This window comes from Symphalangus syndactylus, chromosome 17 (genome assembly GCF_028878055.3).
Source record: "Symphalangus syndactylus isolate Jambi chromosome 17, NHGRI_mSymSyn1-v2.1_pri, whole genome shotgun sequence".
NCBI lineage: Eukaryota > Metazoa > Chordata > Mammalia > Primates > Hylobatidae > Symphalangus > Symphalangus syndactylus.
In genome coordinates this window covers 87,292,320-87,315,523 of record NC_072439.2, presented here as the reverse complement: position 1 = coordinate 87,315,523, position 23,204 = coordinate 87,292,320, and the positions used below count along the sequence as shown (strand labels likewise).

General features: G+C 41.7%; 1 protein-coding gene across 4 annotated transcripts in view; it reads right to left on the bottom strand.

Moving 5' to 3' along the window:
* SENP2 (SUMO specific peptidase 2) overlaps positions 1-23,204 on the bottom strand; it is a 48,709-nt gene that overhangs the window by 19,848 nt on the left and 5,657 nt on the right. For 3 of the 4 annotated variants that reach the window (XM_063621942.1, XM_063621939.1, XM_063621941.1), the window contains exons 2-7: positions 21,483-21,538; positions 13,103-13,236; positions 12,322-12,388; positions 10,457-10,547; positions 4,650-4,818; positions 1,794-1,897 (exon numbers count right to left, since the gene is read on the bottom strand). In XM_063621942.1, coding sequence (XP_063478012.1) covers positions 1,794-1,897; positions 4,650-4,818; positions 10,457-10,547; positions 12,322-12,388; positions 13,103-13,236; positions 21,483-21,538 — 621 coding nt within the window. Of the gene's footprint in view, positions 1-1,793; positions 1,898-4,649; positions 4,819-10,456; positions 10,548-12,321; positions 12,389-13,102; positions 13,254-21,482; positions 21,539-23,204 lie in introns of those variants that run through there. The other variant, XM_063621943.1, reaches the window with a different exon arrangement.

Below are 23,204 nucleotides of genomic sequence, written 5' to 3'. Positions count from 1 at the left end.
TACACCTGGTTAATTTTTGTATTTTTAGTAGAAATAGGGTTTTGCCATGTTGGTCAGGCTGGTCTCGAAGTCCTGACCTCCGGTGACCCACCTGCCTCGGCCTCCCAAAGAGCTGGGATTACAGGTGTGAGCCACCGCACCCAGCCAAAAGCAGGAACTTTATTTATTTATTTATTTATTTTGAGACAGAGTCTCTATCTGTAGCCCAGGCTGGAGTGCAGTGGCACAATCTCTGCTCACTGCAAGCTCCACCTCCTGGGTTCACACCATTCTCCTGCCTCAGCCTCCCGAGTAGCTGGGACTACAGGTGCCAGCCATCATGCCCAGCTAATTTTTTGTATTTTTTAGTAGAGACAGGGTTTCGCCATGTTAGCCAGGATGATCTTGATCTCCTGACCTCGTGATCCGTCCACCTTGGCCTTCCAAAGTGCTGGGATTACAGGTGTGAGCCACTGTGCCCAGCCAAAGCAGGAACTTTAAAAAGCAAAAATAGTTTGAGGGCTTCGCCAACATGAAAAGCTAAGAGTTCGTTAAATATACTGCTGTTTCCAACATATGGCTGGTCAAAATGGAGAAAATACTGACATTCTGACTAAACCAAAAGAATTTTTTTTTAAAGTTCACAATTGATTATTCTCAAATAATCTGTTATTTCTGCATTCAAAAGCTAGATAGTAGGCCAGGTGCGGTGGCTCACGCCTGTAATCCCAACACTCTGGGAGGCTGAGGCAGGTGGACTACCTGAGATCAGGTGTTCGAGACCAGCCTGGCCAACATGGTGAAACCCCGTCTCTACTAAAAATACAAAAAATTAGCTGGGCATGGCGGTGGACGCCTGTAATCCCAGCTACTCAGGAGGCTGAGGCAGGATAATCGCTTGAACCCAGGAGGCAGAGGTTACAGTGAGCCGAAATTGCATCACTGCACTCCAGCCTGGGCAACAATAGTGAAACTCCATCTCAAAAAAAAAAAAAAAAAAAAAAAAAAAAGCTAGATAGTATTGTGTGACTTTTTAATCTTCAATTTGCTGTTATATAATTTTTGGGATCCCTGTGTTTTCTCACACCACTTGTTAGAATTACCTAGTGTACCTCAATCTTGAACTCACACATTTTTTGTCCTCCTTTCACAGGCAAATACAAGGCCAAGTATCACTTCCTTCTGCCACTCTCATCTATTAATATTTGCTCAAATCATGATTTAATTAACAAGCTGTCCTATAAGGAAAATTGTTATGACCTGGGAGACTTTAATCTTGTCTCTAGTGGGTTTCCAAATGTGCTAAGATTCAATCTCTATGATGCCGCAGGGACTAGGTGTGTCTCATGGGGTGGGGGTGAGGCAGGGGGAAGGAAAAAAGACAAAAAGAAAGACTGGGAGGAGGTGAAGGAGAAAGGAAGGAAGGAAGGGAGATGGGAGAAATGGAGAGATGGGCAGGAGTGGGGTGGGGAAGGGAGGTAGACAGAGAGATTGTGGGAAATGTATGCTGGGGAGGTTGAAGAAACTCTCTGCCTCCTGGGAGCCCTACTTCAAGCAGTGATCCACTTTTTTATACAAGAGTTTCAAGTAAAAGTTTACTTGAACAAAAGGTCCTAAAGGTAACATAAAATTTTACTTTGCAAAACCACTGTTACATATTATCCATTACTAGATAAATATCCAGGCAAATGACAGAGCTAGTTCTCTCAGGGTTAACCTCTTCTTTCAATAAAGCCCTTCCCACCAATACTTTCTCCAAAAACAAACAAACAAAAAGATGCCTAGCAAAGCATTATCTGTTAGCTCATTGTCACCTGTGATAATTTGAAGTTACAGGACAGACAGAGTTTCCATGACCACTTTCTTTAAGTCGTTCCAATAACTTTCGGTACTTCTCTCTTTCCTCTTTTTGAACACCCTAAATAAAAGAAAGCACGTTAGATAAGTACCAGCACATTAAATTTATAATTAAAAGGCCAAATGTAAACCATAGATGTGTTTTATTTGCCAGCACTATGTTTTTAATATTTCTTTGAATTAATTACTAACTTTATACATTTTTTAAAAATAAAAAAAATCTAGCTTCCTTTGATCAACTGAATCCACAATCTACAGCTATGTAGGGCTATCCCATTTAGATGGGCCACTGCTCTCCAGCCCACTTTATTCATGTTATCTGCTAAATTCTGATGGCATCTAGGTTTTTGACAGAACTGGGTTGAACAGAATTAGGTTAACTACAAAAAAACTCAGCAGAAATCATCTGCTTGCATAACGAGAATATGCAGCTTCCAAAATGAATTGGCCTCACCAACATCACCAGTAACCTCTATGGCTACATTTAATAGACACTTTTCCAGCCGTTATATTACTTGATTTCTCTTCAGCATTTCACCCTGCTGACCTGCCTTGCCTTCCTAGACCATAAGCTCTTCTGATTCTTTTTTCTCTGTCGCCACTGCAGATTATTCCTTCTGCTTACATCATACTGATGGTTTGCCCATATCTCTTCTTGCACTACATTCCTTTCCTGAATAATCTCATCAGCTCCCTTGATTTAAATAACACCAATAGGTTAAAGATTCAGAAATGTGTCTCCTCCTCAAAATTCCCATCACATATATCCACGAGCTTCCAGGAGAGGTTTTCTTTTGGGTTTCACAGGGAGTTTAAACAATGTCCAAAACTGGAGTCATCATCTTCCCCATAAACATAGAGTTGTCTTGGCAAGTGACACGTAGTGATTCTCAAAACTGACATCTGGGACTCAGACCCTTCTATCTACTTTAGATCACACTTAATCAACAGATACGTCCTTGCTAATACTACCTACCAATATTTCTAGAGTATATCTTCTGCATATTCCCCTGTAGATACTGGCTCAGTCCCATTTCTGATTTCTCATCTAAGAGACTGAAATATTTAACACCTCATCTTAAAACCCCTTTCAGGGATATGGTCCATTCCTCTCTCTCTGCCTGCTTATCAAATAGCAACTATTTATGTATAAGCTCTTAGAGGGCAGAAACCACATTTCATTTAATCTTGAATTGCTAGCACAGTACAACTAGCACAGTACCTGGGACCCAAATAAATATTTCTTTGATGAACTAAATTAAACAAGTGGCTCAGAAAACTAGTTGGCAAGTGAAATAGCAGATGGTCCTCAGGAGTGCCAGATATAGGAATAATTCTAAATTTTCCTGGAATAAAGGAAAACCTCAAAAGGAAAGTAAAAAGATCGACTCTTCATCATGCTGAGTGTTCTGAAAGGTGAAGGAAATAGCAGAGATGCACACCATTTACTTCCCTTCCTTAGTCACAGTTATTAAAGTTTATAAAAAGTTATGGCTGGACGCAGTGGCTCACGCCTGTAATCCCAGCACTCTGGGAGGCCGACGCTGGAAGATCACCTGAGCCCACGAGTTTGAAACTAGCCTGGACAACATAGCGAGATCCCATCTCTCTCTATAAAAAAATAACTTGGTAATTTTTTTTTTAAAAAGCAAGTTAGACTAATTCAGATACCCAAAAAGAATCTACTCTTGGCCAGGCGCAGTGGCTCATGCCTGTAATCCCAGCACTTTGGGAGGCTGAGGTAGATGGATCACCTGAGGTCGGGAGTTTGAGACCAGCCTGGCCAACATGCTGAAACCTCATCTCTACTAAAAATACAAAAAATTAGCCAGGCGTGGTGGCGCATGCCTGTAATCCCAGCTACTTGGGAGGCTGAGGCAGGAGAATCACTTGAACCTGGCAGGTGGAGGTTGCAGTGAGCCAAGATCGCGCCATTGCACTCCAGCCTGGGCAACAAGAGCGAAACTGTCTCAAAAAAAAAAAAAAAAAAAAGAATCTAATCTTATCTCTTCCTAATATGACTCTTTTTTCTTCCTTATAATAAAAATAACCACATCTAAAAATTGACTAAATTATATGTATATAGAATATCTATAGAAGAATACATATAGGTATCAGAGGTTACTTGCTAAGAAGTAAACATGGTGGTGGAAGCCAGGTATGGAAGACAGTCTAAGAAACTCAGTTACCATACATACTTTAGTACCTTTGAAATATATAACGTATGCTGGAACGTGGGAGACAGAGGTTGCAGTGAGCCAAGACTGCACCACTGCACTCCAGCACGGGTGACAAGAGTCTCACTCTGTCTCAAAAAAAAAAAAAAAGGAAAAAAGAAATACATAACATAGTAGATATATTATTTGCTCCCAAAAATATTGATTAAAAATTCTTTTTAGTCTTTTAATTTTTATTACTCAAAAAAGTTTCATTTTTAAATTTAGCTGTCTGACTGTGTCTGTGCCTTCAATACTTTCACAACGATTTTCTGCTTCATGATAAGCAACATGCTTGATCCTGTCACAGACTCATTGAGCACACGTGGCCGCTATAGGCCTTGCTAATGTGATCTGGACAATCTCATAAGAACTTTAGGTCTCATAGTATGAACCCCTCAAAGTCTGCCTGGGCACATGCTGTATGCAGATTTTTGATGCATCTGGGTTTAAGACAGCCTCATTTTGTTAGAGGCTGCATTGTAGGAAAACCTACAATGGTATGTCAAACGCTGAACCATTCTGAGTGTCTCTAGGCAGCATCCTTGGGAAGAGCTGTAAAATTTTTTTTAAAGAAATCAAGCTAAAAAGGCTTACCTCCTCCACAGTACAACGGGGACGCCTCAGACCCTTGCCACTCTCTTCAGAAATCATCTCTGTTACAGCCTGTTCCTGAGGTTTCCACATTAAAGAACTCTCTGGATTACCTTTGCTATGGCGACGGCCACCTGGTCTTCTATTATAGCCTTCTGAGTTCAAAGTAAAACTGAGCAACAGAAAAAAAAAAGAAAAAAAGTATCACCAAGCTGCTTAAATTGCTGGAATCTAAGCTCCCAGACCATCCTGTGATTAAGTTGCTTTAGGTCAAGCTTACTCCTGGCAAGTCAGACAAGTATAATTATGCAAAAGTTAGATCTATGCCTAGAGCACAGGGCACCCCAGCATTCCACTATGGAATGTCTGTTTCTAAACTATAGCTGCCACACAAAGAAAGTCTCTGCCTTCCTCTTCATGCCCATTTCCAACCCCAACTCTAGATTTAGCTCCCCTATTGCATATACCCCTTCTGATACTGCATTTTTCCTTTAGTCACCTGGAACCACTGAAATTCATTACTGGTGTGATTATTTGTTTAATGTCTATATTCCACACTAAACTTTAAATTCCATGAAAAGAGATTACATCCTTTCACCACTGTTATCTTAGTACAGGGTCTAAGCCAAAAGGTCCTCAATAAATATCTGCTGAAAGCTAAATTAGTAAATGCTAAAGGAACTGAAGCCTGGAATTCCCACCCAGTCACAGTTGCTGGTGACAAATCTGCCTTTCCTGACATTACCAACAATGCGACAAACTGACATCATGCCCCACCTTCCTTGGGTGATGCTTTTGAAATGAATACCACTTATGTGGTGTTCCAAAAAAAAGGCATAATCTGAAACAAATCATCAGTAAGTATCAGACAAAGTTAAAATATTAATGCCAGTGAACACAAAGAAAGGGCAAGGAGTTGTTGCAGAATAAAGTAGATCAAAGAGACATGAAAACTATGTGCAATACACAATCCTGCACTGGATCCTGTATTAGGAAAAGGAAAAAGCTGTAAGAGAAAAATTTAAATAAGGCCTGTAGATTACCTAATAGCATTATATCTATGTTAATTTCCTGATGTTGGTAATCCATGATCATGTAAGTGAATGCCCTTATTCATTTTTTTTTTTTTTTTTTTTTTTGATGAAGTCTCGCTCTTGTCCCCCAGGCAGGAGTGCAGTGCCGCGATCTCGGCTCCCTGCAACCTCCGCCTCCTGGGTTCAAGCAATTCTCCTGCCTCAGCCTCCCGTGTACCTGGGGTTACAGGTGCCTGCCACCACACCCGGCTAATTTTTTGTATTTTAAGTAGAGACGGGGTTTCACCATGTTGGCCAGGCTGGTCTCAAACTCCTGACCTCAGGTGATCCGCCCACCTCAGCCTCCCAAAGTGCTGGGATTACAGGCGTGAGCCACCGCGCCCGGTCTGGAATGCCCTTATTCTTAAGAAATAAACAGATTCGGCCAGGCGTGGTGGCTCACACTTGTAATCCCAGTACTTTGGGAGGCTGAGGGGGGTGGATCACGAGGTCAAGAGTTCAAGACCAGCCTGGCCAACATGGTGGAACCTCAATTCTACTAAAAATATAAAAATTAGCTGGGCGTGGTGGTACATGCCTGTAGTCCCAGCTACTCGAGAGGCTGAGGCAGGAGAATTGCTTGAACCCAGGAGGCGGAGGTTGCAGGGAGCCGAGATCGCAGCACTGCACTCCAGCCTGGGAGACAGAGCAAGACTCCATCTCAAAAAAAAAAAAAGAAAAGAAAAAAAATAAACAGACTCAAGTATTTAGGATTAAAGGGACATAAATCAATGAAGACAAAAAAACATGGAGCAAAAACTAGCAAAGCTGAAGGAGAAATAGAGAAATCCACAATTATGGTAGAAAACTCAATTCCTGACTCATCAATCAATAAAAAAGTTGACAGAAAAATCACTAACACCTGTAAAACATTATCAACCAACCTGACCTGATATTTAGGTCACTCTACCCAAAAACAGCAGAATATGCATTCTTTTCAAGTGTACATGGAACATCATCCAACTGGACCATACTCTAGGCCAGAAAACAAACATTAAAAAATTTAAAAGAAATGAAATCATACAAAGCATATTCTTTTTTTTTTTTCTTTTTTGAGACAGTCTCGCTCTGTCGCCCAGGCTGGAGTGCAGTGGCGCAATCTCGGCTCACTGCAAGCTCCGCCTCCCGGGTTCATGCCATTCTCCTGCCTCAGCCTCCCCAAGTAGCTGGGACTACAGGCGCCTGCCACCACACCCGGCTAATTTTTTGTATTTTTAGTAGAGACGGGGTTTCACTGTGGTCTCGATCTCCTGACCTCGTGATCCGCCCGCCTCAGCCTCCCAAAGTGCTAAGATTACAAGCGTGAGCCACCGCGCCCGGCTTACAAAGCGTATTCTCTAACCATAATAGAATTAAACTAGAAATCAATAACAGATATCTGCAAAGTCCCAAATATTTGGAAATTAAACAACATATTTCTATCCTTCTAAATCACAGATCAAAGAGGAAGTAAAATAGAAATTAGAAAATATTTATTTATTTATTTTTTTGAGACAGTGTCTCACTGTGTCGCCCAGACTGGAGTGCAGTGGCCCAATCTCAGCTCATTACAACCTCCGCCTTCCAGGTTGAAGCGATTCTCCTGCCTCAGCCTCTCGAGTAGCTAGGATCACAGGTGTATGCCACCATGGCCAGCTAATTTTTGTATTTTAGTAGAGATGGGGTTTCACCATGTTGGCCAGGCTGGTCTCAAACTCCTGACCTCAAGTGATCTGCCCACCTCGGCCTCCCAAAGTGCTGGGATTACAGGTGTGAGCCACCACACCCGGCCTAGAAAATATTTTAAATTGAATGAAAATGAAAACCAACATTTCAAAATGTGGACAATGCACCTAAGCAGTGCTTACAGGGAAACAGCATTAAATGCTTAGAGAGTAAGTTCACCCCTAACTAACTGTGTATCTCCTAACAACAAGGGCATCTCTTATATAACCACAATATAATCACCAAATTCAGGAACTTTTGCAATAGTACAATGTAATAGGTAGCCCATATTCAAATATCTCTAAAGCTATTAAAAAATAACCTTCATAGCAATTTTGTCCCATCTAAAATCTAATCCAGGATCTCACATTGCATGCATTTAGTTATCATGTATCTTTCATCTCCTTCAGTCTGAAACAATTTTTCAGCTTTTCTTTATCTTTTTAATGAATACAGGCCTATGGTTTTGTAGAATGGACCTTAATTTCAGTTTAACCAGCTTTCTCATGATTAGAGTCTATCGTTTTTGCAGGAATGCTGCATTTAGTTATGATGTCTTTCTCAGTGCATTACATTTGAATGCCATGATGTCAGTTTGTCCAAGTGCTGGCAATTTCACTTTGATCTCTTGGTTAAGGTGGTGTTAGTCGTGCTTCTCCACTTTATTTTTCCCTTTGTAAGTAATAAGTAATGTGGGCTGGGGGTGGTGGCTCACGCCTGTAATTCCAGCACTTTGGGAGGCCGAGGTGGGTGGATCACCTGAGGTCAGGAGTTCGAGACCAGCCTGTCCAACGTGGAGAAGCCCCATCTCTACCAAAAATACAAAATTAGCTGGGCATGGTGGCACGTCCCTGTAGTCCCTGCTATTCAGGAGGCTGAGGCAGGAGAATCGCTTGAACCCGGGAGGTAGAGGTTGCAGTGAGCCGAGATCATGCCACTGAAGTCCAGCCTGGGTGACAGAGCGAGACTCCATCTCAAAAAAAAAAAAAAAAAAAAAAGTAATGTGTAAGGAGATATTTTGAGTTTATGTAAATACCAGTGCCTCATCAAACTTTCTTTTTTTTTTAAGACAGAGTCTCACTCTGTCACCCAGGCTGGAGTGCAGTGGTGTAATCTCAGCTCACAGCACCCTCTGCCTCCAGGTTCAAGCAATTCTACTGCCTCAGCCTCCTGAGTAGCAGGGACTATTGGTGCGTGCCACCACACCTAGCTAATTTTTCTATTTTTAGTAGAGACAGGATTTCTCACCATGTTGGCCAGGCTGTAAACTTGTACTTACTAGTTTTGGCTCAGTTGATGATTCCTGCCCATATCAGTTATTACCATGACAGTTACAAAATGGTGATTTTCTAATTCTATCATTCCTTCCACACTTATTAGTTGGCATTCTACTATAAAGATCTTTCCCTCCTCGATACTATATATTTATTTATTAGCATTTGAGTCCCTGTCTTTATTCATTTTGATGTTTAAATTATCCCATCTGTCCAGTGAAAGCCCCTTAGAAATCTCCTCCTCTGTCAGGGTGGCACCCCCAGTTTTTGAACACTCCTTTACTTTTTGGCACAAGATGTTCAGACTCACTTTATACTTTCTTTCCTAGCCCTACAATCAGCCATTTATTCAATTCCAGAGGGCGCTAGTTTTTAGTTTCTCATTCCTAAATATAAGTGGATAGCCAAGCAGTACCAAGTACTTGAATAAAGACTCTAACCTCAAAGATCAGACCAAAATAAACAAACACAGAGGGAGAGGGCATAAACCGGAAGGGAGCACTCAAAACATATTTTAAAATAATAAACAGCTTTAGAGAGATAAGGAAAGATTTTGCATCCTTATAAGAACAAGATGCTTAGAGAAAGAAAAAAAAACATTGGGAATAGGCAGGAGGAAAACTTTTCTAACTTAAAAACTGACAGTCTAAAAAGAATTAGTAAAAAATGTTTTTAAAAAGAGCAAGAAGGCCACGCACAGTGGCTCACGCCTGTAATCCCAGCACTTTGAGAGGCTGAGGTGGGTGGATTACCTGAGGTCAGGAGTTTGAGACTGGCCTGGCCAACATGGTGAAACTCTGTCTCTACTAAAAATGCAAAAAATAGCCAGGCATGGTGGCACTTCCCTGTAATCCCAGCTACTCAAGAGGCTGAGGTGGGAGAATTGCTTGAACCCAGGAGGCGGAGGCTGCAGTGAGCCGAGACTGCGCCACCAAACTGCCTGGGTGACAGAGCAAGACCCCATCTCAAAAAAAAAAAAAAGCAAGAACAACAAAAGGAGAGAATATATGGGAAAATTAGATCAATCCAGAAGGTCTAATGTCCAAGCAATAAAAATTCTACAAAGGGAAGGAAGAAAACTATTAATAATAACATTTTACAGAACTGATAGATATGACCAGTGTATGAAAATTAACCAGGCCATGTATCCTTATAATTTCAGCTTCTTTTCTGTATGCATAATTATATTTTTAAGTTGAGAATAAAGTAAGTACCAATTCTTTCTAAAACAGTTTTCAAAATCAGATGCTATGGGCATATAATACAGTAGAAAATGTAAGGCCAGGTACGGTGGCTCATGCCTGTAATCCCGGCACTTTGGGAGGCCAAGGTGGGTGGATTACCTGAGGTCAGGAGTTCGAGACCAGCCTGGCCAACATAGTGAAACCCTGTATCTACTAAAAACACAAAAATTAGCTGGGCAAGGTGTAGGGGTGCCTGTAATCTCAGCTACTCAGGAGGCTGAGGCAGGAGAATTGCTTGAACCTGGAATGCAGAGGTCGCAGTAAGCCAAGATCGCACCAATGCACTCCAGCCTGGGCAACAGAGCAAAACTCCATCGCAAAAAAAGAAAAAAAAGAAAGAAAATATAACACACTCCTAAGTTCAAGTCTCTCACCTGGCTGCATGACATTCAGCAAGTTACTAACCTCAGAGCGCTTAGCAGGACTACATAATAGAACAAAAGTGAGACTGCCTAGCAAAAGTGAGCACCTAATAAATGCTAAGTTTCCATTTACAGAAAGAATTTAACACTTACCCAAAGGAAGGCAGAACTCTGCGTGGCTGATCTCGGGTTACTGTCACTCTGATTTTTGGATAGTCACTTATTCCATTAGGAGATTTATTACCTATTTAAAAAATGCATTTGTAATTGTGAAATGAAAAATCACCTGCAAACAGTCTGCATAAGGAAAGAAAAAAATTCTGTGAGCAACCTACATCATAGAGCTAAATCAACATCTTGTTTTTTAATTTCTATTAATAGCACAAGAGTCTAGCACAAATTTTGTAGAAGTTAAAGGAAAGCAATAGGGCTTAGTTTGCTTTTGATCTCAGATAGGTAATAACAGAATTCACTGGCAGGCTTTGCTTATTTTGCTTGATGGGACTGTTAAGAGGCCATGAAGAACTCAAAGATTATAACTCTCTGTAATCTAATCAACTGGAGTAAATTGTTCAAATTCAAACTAGCCATATGTTTGGCTGGTAACATACCTAAAATATGAAAAATTATGAATTCCTAAACACATCTGGCTCCCAGGGGTTGCAGAAAACAGACTGTGGACCTCTTTACACAAGAAACCTGCCCTAGGAATACCTGGGCTTCTCTGACTAGACTACACAAAACCCACAGAAACAGTAGTGCCAGCATCTCAGGCACAAATCTACCATCCCTCATATATGTCAATCTTAATGGTAAACAATTCTAAACAACTATTCCAAACAGATGATAAAATTCAATTTATATTAACTTTTTAAATGAAATAAAAGGCTTCAAAGAAATATCATCTTTGGGCCGGGCGTGGTGGCTCATGCCTGTAATCCCAGCACTTTGGGAGGCCGAGGTGGGAGGATCACCTGAGGTCGGGAGTTCAAGACCAGTCTGACCAACATGGAGAAACCCAGTCTCTACTAAAAATACAAAATTAGCCAGGGTGGTGGCGCATGCCTGTAATCCCAGCTCCTCGGGAGGCTGAGGCAGGAGAATCGCTTGAACCCAGGAGGCAGAGGTTGCAGTGAGCTGAGATCGCCCCATTGCACTCCAGCCTGGGCAACAAGGGCGAAACTCCGTCTCAAAAAAAAAAAAAAAAGAAAAAAAGAAAAAAAGAAAAAGAAATATCATCTTTGTTCCAAGTTTTAGGAATTAGCTTCTCAGATACAGGGGTATGTATTTGTTCTCCTTTGCTTTTCTCTACTCCTAGAGGTACTTTTTTAAAAAGTTTGAAAAGCACAACTCTAAGGCTTTTATCATTTCCTTAACTTCTTCCACTTTTGAATTTTAAACCTACAACTTCTCTAAGCTCATTTTCCCTAACTTCCTTCCCCCCCCCAACTTTACAAGCCTACCTGAGTGGCAGACATCACAACTATTTCATAGGATTCTGGCTTCTTCCTACTTTTCCCCACCATAGCATTTTGTATAGTGCATATATATAATAACGACAACTCCACTTCAGGATCTAAGGATGACATGGAAGTCCCTAGTCCATAAAACTGTCATAACTGGGAACCTAAGGCTGCTCCCCAACTAGATGATGAACTCCTAAAGGACAGGAATAAGGTTTTATTATTTTGTTATTCTTGATAACTTAGCACAGCACCTGGCACAGAGTAAGTTCTCAGGAAATGTTTTTGCTTTTTTGTTTTTTTTTTAAATGAATGAACCTTTTTAATATGACCTTGATCTAAGTCACATTGAGGACACTGATCACACAAACAAAAAACAACAGTAAATTCAAAGACAACAATTCTGAAGAAAAGCTATTTGCTTTTTAGAACGGTAGAAAGAATGTCTTTCTCATCCCAATCCAAATCAGTGTTTTCCTTTCATATTTTCAAAATGTAGGAAAAAAATGGGCAGAAGGAGGTAGGGGGAAACAGAAATATTTTTGACGACCTCACCCAGTTTCAGCATGTTGTTCCAGGATCCAGAACCTGTCAGTTCACAAGATGAAGAGTTCGAAAATACCTTAAAATCAAACAGAATCACTTCTGTAGCATCTAAATTTTGTCATCTAAGTAAGTTTCTATTATGAAAAGATAACTTTTTCTTAGGTAGCTCACAGAAGAGATACCATCAATAAGACCTAAGGTTTAATTTGTCAAGACTCACAAAATGATGTAGAAATAACAATTCTAGCTTCTTTATACATACTTAAATAAGAAAGCATATGTATGCCGGATGTGGTGGCTCACGCTTGTAATCCCAGCACTTTGGGAGGCTGAGGCAGGTGGATCACGAGGTCAGGAGATCGAGACCACGGTGAAACCCCGTCTCTACCAAAAATACAAAAAAATTAGCCGGGCGTGGTGGTGGGCGCCTGTAGTCCCAGCTACTCGGAGAGGCTGAGGCAGGAGAATGGCGTGAACCCGGGAGGCGGAGCTTGCAGTGAGCTGAAATTGCGCCACTGCACTCCAGCCTGGGCGACAGAGCGAGACTCCGTCTCAAAAAAAAAAAAAAAAAAGAAAGCATATGTAATAATATTTAGCTTTTTATAAACACGTTTTAAATGTTCATTTTATTAACCTTTAATTTCTTGGTCTTTATAGCACAGCTAATAAAGATACAAATATTTCTGGAAAAAAGTAATTATATACATTAACTCTCAAAGAGAGAATTTTCTAAAATGTAATGATTAAGTATAAAGATCAGTATTCCTAATGGAGTCTCATCCCCACTGACCTCTCCTGAAGGGGCCACATTCCGTGTTCCATTACAAGCAGAAGTTACCATGGGCTTTGTGGTCAGCTGGAATGGGAATCCAAATAAGCTGGCAGCATTGTAGAGACTGTTTTTCACTTGGTGAATAAAGCAATCTAGAAAGTGTCAACAAACTGTAAATATAAAGTAATAAACTTCCAGCTAAAAAATAAAATGATATCTTGGAAAGAGCCTCTCTCAATTTTTATCAAAAGTTCTATTTGCTGGGTGTGGTGGCTCACACCTGTAATCCCAACACTTTGGGAGGCTGAGGTGGGAGGATTGCTTGAGCCCAGGAGCTCAAGACCAGCTTGGGCCACCATGGAGAAACCCCATCTGTACGAAAAACTAGCTGGGGATGGTATCACACGCCTGTAGTCCTAGCTACCTAGGAGACTGAGGTGGGAGGATCACCTGAGCCCAGAAGGTTGAGGCTACAGTGAGCTGTGATTGTGCTACTGCACTCCAGCCTGGGCAACAGAGTGAGACTCTGTCTCTGAAAAACAAAAATTAAAAAAAGTCCTATTTTCAACCATTGAAATAAAAAGGTATTTATAAATATAATCCTTTTCTAGGTCAGGCGTGGTGGCTCACGCCTGTAATCCCAGCACTTTGGGAGGCCGAGGTGGGCAGATCACCTGAGGTCAGGAGTTCGAGACCAGCCTGACTAACATGGAGAAACCCCATCTCTACTAAAAATACAAAGAATTAGCTGGGCGTGGTGGCGCATCCCTATAATCCCACCTATTCAGGAGGCTGAGGCAGGAGAATCGCTTGAACCCGGGAGGCAGAGGTTGTGGTGAGCCAAGATCACGCCATTGCACTCTAGCCTGGGCAACAAGGGTGAAACTCCATCTCAAAAAAAAATTGGGCCAGACTTGTGGCTCTCACCTGTAATCCCAGCACTTTGGGAGGCCAAGGTGGGTGGATCACTTGAGGTCAGGAGATCGAGAACATCCTGGCTAACACAGTGAAACCCCGTCCCTACTGAAAATACAAAAAATTAGCTGGGCACGGTGGTGCACGACTATAGTCCCAGCTACTCAGGAGGCTGAGGCAGGAGAATCGCTTGAACCCAGGAGGCAGAGGTTGCAGTGAGCCAAGATCGCGCCACTCCACTCCAGCCGGGGCGACAGAGTGAGACTCCATCTCAAAATAAATAAACAAATAAATAAATAATATTTTTCTAACTGAATAACTGGAATACCAGTATTGTAACTGTGTTTTTTAAATAAAACATCTGAATATAAAAACATAAAACCATCACTTTAGCAAATCCATACTGATTCACACACACACACACACACACACACACACACACACACACACACACACAAAATGTTCTGAAATGACAGCTTTTAAGCAGAGTTCTCCAGGATATATAAAATAAATTTTTGCTGGGCATGGTTGCTCACGCCTGTAATCCCAACGCTTTGGGAGGCTGAAGCAGGAAGATCATGAGGTCAGGAGTTCAAGACCAGCCTGGCCAACATCGTGAAATCCCGTCTCTAAAAAAAATACAAAAATTAGCTGGGCTCAGTGGTGTGCGCCTTTAGTCCCAGCTACTTGGCAGGCTGAGGCAGGAGAATCGCTTGAACCCAGAAAGTAGAGGTTGCAGTGAGCTGAGATCATGCCATTGCACTCCAGCCTGGACGACAGAATGAGACTCCGTCTCACAAAAAATAAACAAATAAATAAATAAATAAAATTTTTACCACAGAGATGAGGGCATGATTAAACAACAAGGAGCATATAGCCACCAAGTACGGCAGAATTCTACAGGAAGCAATGTCATAGTCTCACTAGCTTGTCCTTACTTCCTAGGCAGGTAACAACACACTGTAGTTGCCCTAAACAACTATTTACTAAGCCCCTGTTATATCTTGGCTAAGTAAAGTATAAAATATGCAGCTTTTTTTTTTCTTTTTTTTTGAGACAGGGTCTTACTCTGTCACCCATACTGGAGTGCAGTGGCATGATCACTACTCACTGCAGCCTCAACTTCCCGGGCTCAAGTGATCCTCCTACCTCAGTCTCCTGAGTAGCTGGGATCACAGGCATGCACCACCATGCCTGGCTAATTTTTTTGATCTTTTGGTAGAGGCAAGGTCTCACTATGTTGCCCAGGCTGGTCTGGAACTCCTGGGCTCAAGTGATCCTTCTGCCTCAGCCTCCCAAAGTGCTGAGATTACAGGTGTATGCCACTGCACCTGGCCTAAAATATGCAGCTTTTAAACATGTAAGATAGAACAAGACTATCCCTCTAGTGGAGATGTGTTAGAAGATCTTAGGCTGGGCACGGTGGCTCATGCCTGTAATCCCAGCACTTTGGGAGGCAGAGGCGGGCAGATCACTTGAAGTCAGGAATTCAAGACCAGCCTGACCATCATGGCGAAACTGTCTCTACTAAAAATACAAAAATTTGCTGGGCGTCATGGCACACACCTATAATCCCAGCTACTCTAGAGGCTGAGGCAGGAGAATCGCTTGAACCCAGGAGGCGGAGGTTGCAGTGAACCAAGATGGCACCACTGCACTCCAGTCTGGGCAACAGAGTGAGACTCCATCTCAAAATAAATAAATAAATTAGCTGGGCCTGGTGGCACATGCCTGTAATTCCAGCTACTTGGGAGGCTAAAGCAGAAGAATAGTTGGAACCCGGGATGTGGAGGTTGCAGTGAGGTGAGATCACGGCACTGCACTCCAGTCTGGGTGACAGAGGGAGACCCTGTCTCAAAAAAAAAAAAAAAAAACTCAGGCTCACCCCTCCTTGCCACCAAAAATAAAAGGAAAGGGTAGGTTTCAGTGCTTTCCTCACTTCCTCGTTTTATTACACTACCTCTTTCTCACTTTCTATATATCTGATGTAAGCTTTCTACAGTTTCCTATGTCCTAATTAAGGGTATTTGAAGACGCTAGTTTGAGAAAAACAGAACATCACATTAGCCATTCTGCTTTAGAGAAAGATAGACTGCAATGGTAGCTTTTAAGCAGTGCTCCAGAACATGTAAAATACTTCCAGAAACATAGGGGAATAACAAACAAAAGGGAAAAAGTAATGGCCAGGTAAAGCACAATCCAATTTGAGTAATTTGCTAATAGTTATAAGTACCAAACTATGCAAATGAGTTGTTTTTCATTTTAGGAATCAGAGAACTCCAGGTTATCCCCCTCTAATACTGCTGAGGGATAGTACACATTCTGCTGCGCTTTCTAAGGAGGAGAAAAAGAGCTTCAGTGATTGATGCTTAAACCACAGTCTGTCATCCAGACTCTAGAGGACAAGAAGACTCTTGGTAACATAGCAAATTGTGGCTACTAAACAATATCATAATATTTATTTTCCTACGAATGTTATCAAAATCTGGGTATGCCCCTGAGATTACGTCAAAAGATCTCACTGATTTTTGTTTAAAAAACAGAAGGCCTGCCTCATCTGTAAAATGGGGAAAAGATCACCTTACTTTCCTGAGACTAGACTACATAGATCTCTTAAAATCTCTTTCACCTTTAAGCTCTTGAGCCTGAGCCAGGTACGGTGGCTCACACCTGTAATCCCAGCACTTTGGGAGGCCAAGGTGGGTGGATCACTTGAGGTCAGGAGTTTGAGACCAGCCTGGCTAACATGGTGAAACCCTGTCTCTACTAAAATACAAAAATTAGCTGCACTTTGGGAGGCCAAGATAGGTGGAACACTTGAGGTCAGGAGTTCGAGACCAGCCTGGCCAATATGGTGAAACCCCATCTCTACTAAAATATAAAAATTAGCTGGGCGTGGTGGTACACACCTGTAATCCCAGCTACTCAGGAGACTGAGGCAGGAGAATCGCTTGAACCTAAGAGGTGGAGGTTGCAGTGAACCGAGATTGTGCCACTGCACTCCAGCCTGGGTAACACAGCAAGACCTCCGTCTCAAAAAAGAAAGAAAAAAGATCAAGAGCCTGAAATTCTGAGGTCTTCTTTCTTTTCTTTTACCCTTGCTTTGCTTTTTTTCTCTCAAAAGCAACCAATGGAGTTGTACTGTCCAACACAGTAGCTAGTAGCCAGATATGGTTACCTAACTTAAAGTTTTATTAGAATCAAATAAAGTTTAAAATTCAGTTCTTCAGTTGAACTAGCCACATTTCGAGTGCTCAGCAGTCATCACTGCAGGAAGTTCTCTTGGACAGCACTCTACAGACCTTTACAAACTCTGCTACCCACTGCTTACCCTTTGGTTTAGATTCCCTTCTACAATTTGCCGTTCAGAAAATCATACTACATATTCAATGGGAATGATGCAATAAGTGATCCTTAACATAGAAGTCCATAAAACAGATGATTATCCTAAATAATTAAGTCAGAAACCTTCTGTATACCAAAGTTTGTGTTCCTGTTTTTTTTTTTTTTTTTTTTTTTTAACCACATCCAAGTACAAGCTATTTATATTTTTCTTTAAAACTGACTTCCTTTTTTGGCTTAAGAAAAAAAAAGATTTTAAATTACTACTGCATATGTAAAGCCAACATCACCTGCCTTATAAAGAAATGAAAACACAGCTGGGTGCGGTGGCTCACGCCTGTAATACCAACACTTTGGGAAGCCGAGGCGGGCGATCACTTGAGGTCAGGAGATCGAGATCAGTCTGGCCAACATGGTGAAACCCTGTCTCTATTAAAAATACAAAAATTAGCCGGGCATAGTGGCGGGCACCTGTAACCCCAGCTACTTGGGAGGCTGAGGCAGGAGAATCGCTTGAACCTGGGAGGTGGAGGTTGCAACGAGCCAAGATCGCACCATTGCACTGCAGCTTGGGCAATGAGAGCGAAACTCCATCTCAAAAAAAAAAAAAAGAAATGAAAGCACAATAATAATAAGTTCTAGTTGGGCCTGTTAAAAAATGGGAGATTAGCGTATATTAGACAAGTATTGAAGATATACTAGCATTAAATCAAGATTTTGTTTGAAATAAACAGGATGTGAGCACCTCAAATAAATAACTGAAAAGGATACACCTTTCTTAGTACATAATCATAATTCAAATGTTACATAATGCTGCGAATGTTGAATCCCCTAAAATCATTTCCTAAATTGGTATCTATCCTGTGCTTTGGGAAATACTGTTCTAATGAATTTAGTATAAATTCCTGTCATTCGAAAATCCTTGGCTGGGGATGGTGGTTCATGCCTGTAATCCCAGCATTTTGGAAAGCCAAGGTGAGAGGATCACTTAAGCCCAGGAGTTCGAGATCAGCCTGAGCAATATAGCAAGACCCTGTCTCTATTAAAAAATAAAACAAAACAAAACGATAATTTGATCTACCTGTCTTCAGCCATTTTTTTCCCCTGAGCTCTATTTGCTATTTCTTGAATTTGCACAACTTTCCCATACTATTCCCTCTGCCTAGAATATTTTTCCTTCCTATTGCTCTCCTTTGATATCCTATCCATCCTTCAAGACCTGGGCTCACATACTAACTCATACTAACTCCAGCAAACATTTACTGAGATTCGATGAGCTGAAAATTGGATAGGATTTTGTTACTATCTTTGTTTTTTTATTTTTTATATTTTCATTGACATTAGCATTATTATGTGATTGTCTTGTACCCCCTACCATATAATCATGTAAGGTCCTTAAAAATGGAGACCCAGGCCAGGCACGATGGCTTACGCCTGTGGGAGGTCAAGGCGGGTGGATCACTTGAGGTTAGGAGCTCGAGACCAGCCTGGCCAACATGGCGAAACCCTGTCTCTACTAAAAATACAAAAATTAGCCGGGCATGGTGGTAGGCACCTGTAGTCCCAGCTACTTGGGAAGCTGAGGCAGGGGAAATCACTTGAACCTGGGAGGCGGAGGTTGCAGTGGGCTGAGATTGCACCATTGCACTCCAGCCTGAGCAACAGAGCAAGACTCCATCTTAAAAAAAAAAAAAAAATGGAGACCCTGTCTTACTAATTTTTGTATTTTCTGTAAAACCTAACACATTGGTTAGCACTGAGACATGCTCAATAAGTACTCGTTGAATTTAAACATGTCCACACTCAATTACCACATCTGGAGGTAGACCCAAATTTATAATCATTTTTGAGAAAGAGGAATATATTATTATAGTATTTTACTATGCCTTTTTCCTTTAATCTACTTTTATTTTCTTTATCCATTCAGATATACTGAAGTAAAAGACTTGGCTGGGCACAGTGGCTTATATCCATAATCCCAGCACTTTGGAAGGCCAGGAGTTCCAAGATCAGCCTGGGCAATATATGGAGACCCAGTATCTACATATAAAATAATTTGCCAGGTGTGGTGGTACGCGCCTATAGTCCCAGCTACTCAGGACACTGAGGCAGGAGGATTGTGTGAGCCCAGGAGTTTGAGACTGCAGTGAGCTACGATCGTGCCACTGCACTGAAGCCTGGGCAACAGAGTGACACCATCGCCTCTTACAAAATTAAAAAAAAAAACTTGTTGATGACAAGATCAAGACAGAGCAAGATCCTGTCTCAAAAAAAAAAAAAAGAAAAAAAAAGAAAAATATTACCGGTTCCTAAAGACAGAAGTATTCTTTCAAAATGCCACTGCTGCCTATTTTCAGCCTGGGCAATGTGGCAAGACCCCGTTTCTACAAAAAAATACAAAAATTAGCTAGGTGTGATAACGTGCCTGTAGGCCCAACCAACTACTTGGGAGGCTGAGATGGGAGGATCACCTGGGCCCAGGGAGGTGGAGGCTGCAGTGAGCCATGATCATGCCACTGCATCCCAGTCTGGGTGACAGAATGAGACCCTGTCTCAAAAAAAAAATAGAAAAGATGGGTTCCCTCAGCCATCTGAACTAGAGTCACCTCAGTTTGAAACATTTACAACATTTCCTCCTTAAAAATAAGAAGTAGGGCCGGGCGCGGTGGCTCACGCCTGTAATCCAGCACTTTGGAAGGCCGAGGCGGGCAGATCATGAAGTCAGGAGATTGAGACCATCCTGGCTAACACGGTGAAACCCCGTCTCTACTAAAAATACAAAAAATTAGCCAGGCGTGGTGGCGGGCACCTGTAGTCCCAGCTACTCGGGAGGCTGAGACAGGAGAATGGTGTGAACCCAGGAGGTGGAGGTTGCAGTGAGTCGAGATTGCGCCACTGCACTCCAGCCTGGGTGACAGAGCGAGACTCCGTCTCAAAAAATAAATAAATAAATAAGAAGTATCTTTTCTTTATAGAAGGATTTAGAATTTTAAAATGCACAGTCTACACCTAGGCTTATTTACCTGCAAGGATTAGATAAGTCCCTGGTAACAGTAGTTACCTCTAGAAAAGATAAGAAAGGGACAGGAAAGAGACTTTCTTGGGCCGGGTGCAGTGGCTCATGCCTGTAATCCCAGCACTTTGGGAGGCCGAGGCGGGTTGATCACGAGGTCAGGAGATGGAGACCATCCTGGCTAACGTGGTGAAACCCTGTCTCTACTAAAAATACAAAAAAATTAGCCAGGCGTGGTGGCGGGTGCCTGTAGTCCCAGCGACTCGGGAGGCTGAGGCAGGAGAATGGTGTGAACCTGGGAGGCGGAGCTTGCAGTGAGCCAAGATTGCACCACTGCACTCCAGCCTGGGCAACAGAGCGAGACTCTGTCTCCAAAAAAAAAAAAAAAAAAAAAAAGAGACTTTCTTTCTTATTTTTATTTATTTTTTTTTTTTTGAGATGGAGTGTCACTCTGTCGCCCAGGCTGGAGTGCAGTAGCAGAATCTTGGCTCACTGCAACCTCTGCCTCCCAGGTTCAAGCAATTTTCCTGCCTCAGCCTCCCAAGTAGCTGTGACTATAGGTGTGCGCCACTTGGCTAATTTTTAAATTTTTAGTAGAGATCGGGTTTCACCATGTTGGCCAGCCTGGTCTCAAACTCCTGACCTCAAGTGATCCTCCCACCTCAGCCTCCAAAGTGCTGGGATTAAAGGTTTGAGCCACTGCATCCGGCCAGGAAAGAGACTTGTTTTTTTTTTTTTTTTCCTGACATAGTCTTGCTCCGTTGCCCCAGGCTGAAGTGCAGTGGCACCATCTCGGCTCACAGCAACCTCCACCTCCCAGGTTCAAGCGATTGTCCTGCCTCAGCCTCCCAAGTAGCTGGGATTACAAGCGCCTGCCACCACACCCAGCTAATTTTTGTATTTTTAGTAGAGACAGGGTTTCGCCATGTTGGCCAGGCTGGTCTCAAACTCCTGACCTCAGGTGATCCGCCTGCCTTGGCCTCCCAAAGTGCTAGGATTACAGGTGTGAGCCACTGCGCCCGGCCAAGACTTACTTTTTACCACATACCTTTTACCTTTTGAATTTTGTTCCATGCATGTATTTTTCCTATTTAAAAACTAAAAATTTTTAAAATTTATATTCAGTACCTAATCTTGGTCTTTTGGCTGGTATTTCATCAGTGTCCACTGTAGAAAACAGAGTGCTGAAAAAGAGAAAGAAAAAAAATATATATATGTATACATATTTACACACACATTCATTTCTGTAAGTAAACTTACTATTCATATAACACATCCCCCTTCTATCACTTTGTCATAAAATGAGATCCAACTGATGTTTTAAAAGAGAATGCTGGTGGGGACACAGTGGCTCGTGCCTGTAATCCCAGCACTTTGGGAGGCCAAGGGGGAGGATCGCTTGAGCCTTGGAGTTTGACATCAGCCTGGGCAACAAAGTAAGACCTCATCTCTACGAAAAAAAATAAATAAAAAATTAGCCAGCCTTGGTGGTAAGTGACTGTGGTTGCAGCTACATTAAGGCAGGAGGATCACTTCAGCCCAGGAAGTCGAGGCTGCAGTGAGCCCAGGTCATGCCACTGCACTCCAGCCTAATCAAAAGAGTGAGACCTTGTCTTAAAAAGAAATAAAACTAAAAATAAAAGCAAAACAAAAGAGAGAATGCTATTCTATAGTAGGCTTTTCACATCTGAAGACTTACTGCTACAGTTTCAACTATTTGAGAGAGACCCAAACTTCTTACCAAATAATAATTTGCCATCTGGTTAAAGTACAAACTTAAAACTGGCCAAAGTCACTTAGCTAGTATATGAACCCAGGTAAGAGTTTAGAACTAGTATTTTCTCTTTTGCTCCAGAAATGATTTAAAAACAACAAACAAGCAATTTACTTTTGAAAATGATCCCCAAAGAAAGCCATCTTTTACTTTAGGTGACAGTATTAATATGAACAGCCTTAAAAGACAATTCTTTTTTATTGTTTTTTTCTTTTGTGTGTGAAAGGGAGTTAAAAAAAAACAGTTCTACAACTTAAAAAAGACAAATCTTAATCAAGTGTTATATTTAACTTCATTTTTACCACGCAAACTACATTACGGTGGTAATAAAGAACTTTGGAATTGAGGAAAGTTTCAGGACCCAGATGTCAAGAATGTTAAAGGGTCATAGTATATTACTCATCATCTCTCTGAACCCTTATGATCAATTATATTAACACATGCAAAAAAAAAATGAATAGAATGAGATCCCAGGATTCCATTCAGCTCATAACTTTATACATTCCAACAAGCTCTGCTGGGCTTCATTTTGACTGAAAATTGGTTTACACTGAGAAGCGTTGTTTTGGATTAAGGATGTGAACACCTAAAGTATAGTGAAGATCAAGGTTTTGATCGCCAAACCATGTTCCACTGACTAGCAGGGATTCACATCAAAGAGAGGACAAGGGAGAGGAAATTAGCTTTTCCTTATTCCATGAATACGGACCAAGTGCTTATCATGCACCAGACCCTGCAAAAGGCCCCAGGGTAGGATAGACAAATACTACCCTTATATACATTAAGCATCAGTTTAGGCACTTTACACCACGTTCTCAAATGATCCTCACATCAACCCTACGGAAAGACAGGAGAGAAAAATAAGGCAAAACCATGCATCTCTGGAACACACGACGCAATTTAGCCAACAACCAATCTCATCAATAACCTGCATTGTCAGATTAATGTATTAGACATCTTGTTCTCTCAAGCTCCCACAAATGAACACTTCTTCCACTTTTCTTGATATTGAGGCTTAATTTAAAAAAATGAAATTAACGGCCGGGCGCGGTGGCTCACGCCTGTAGTCCCAGCAC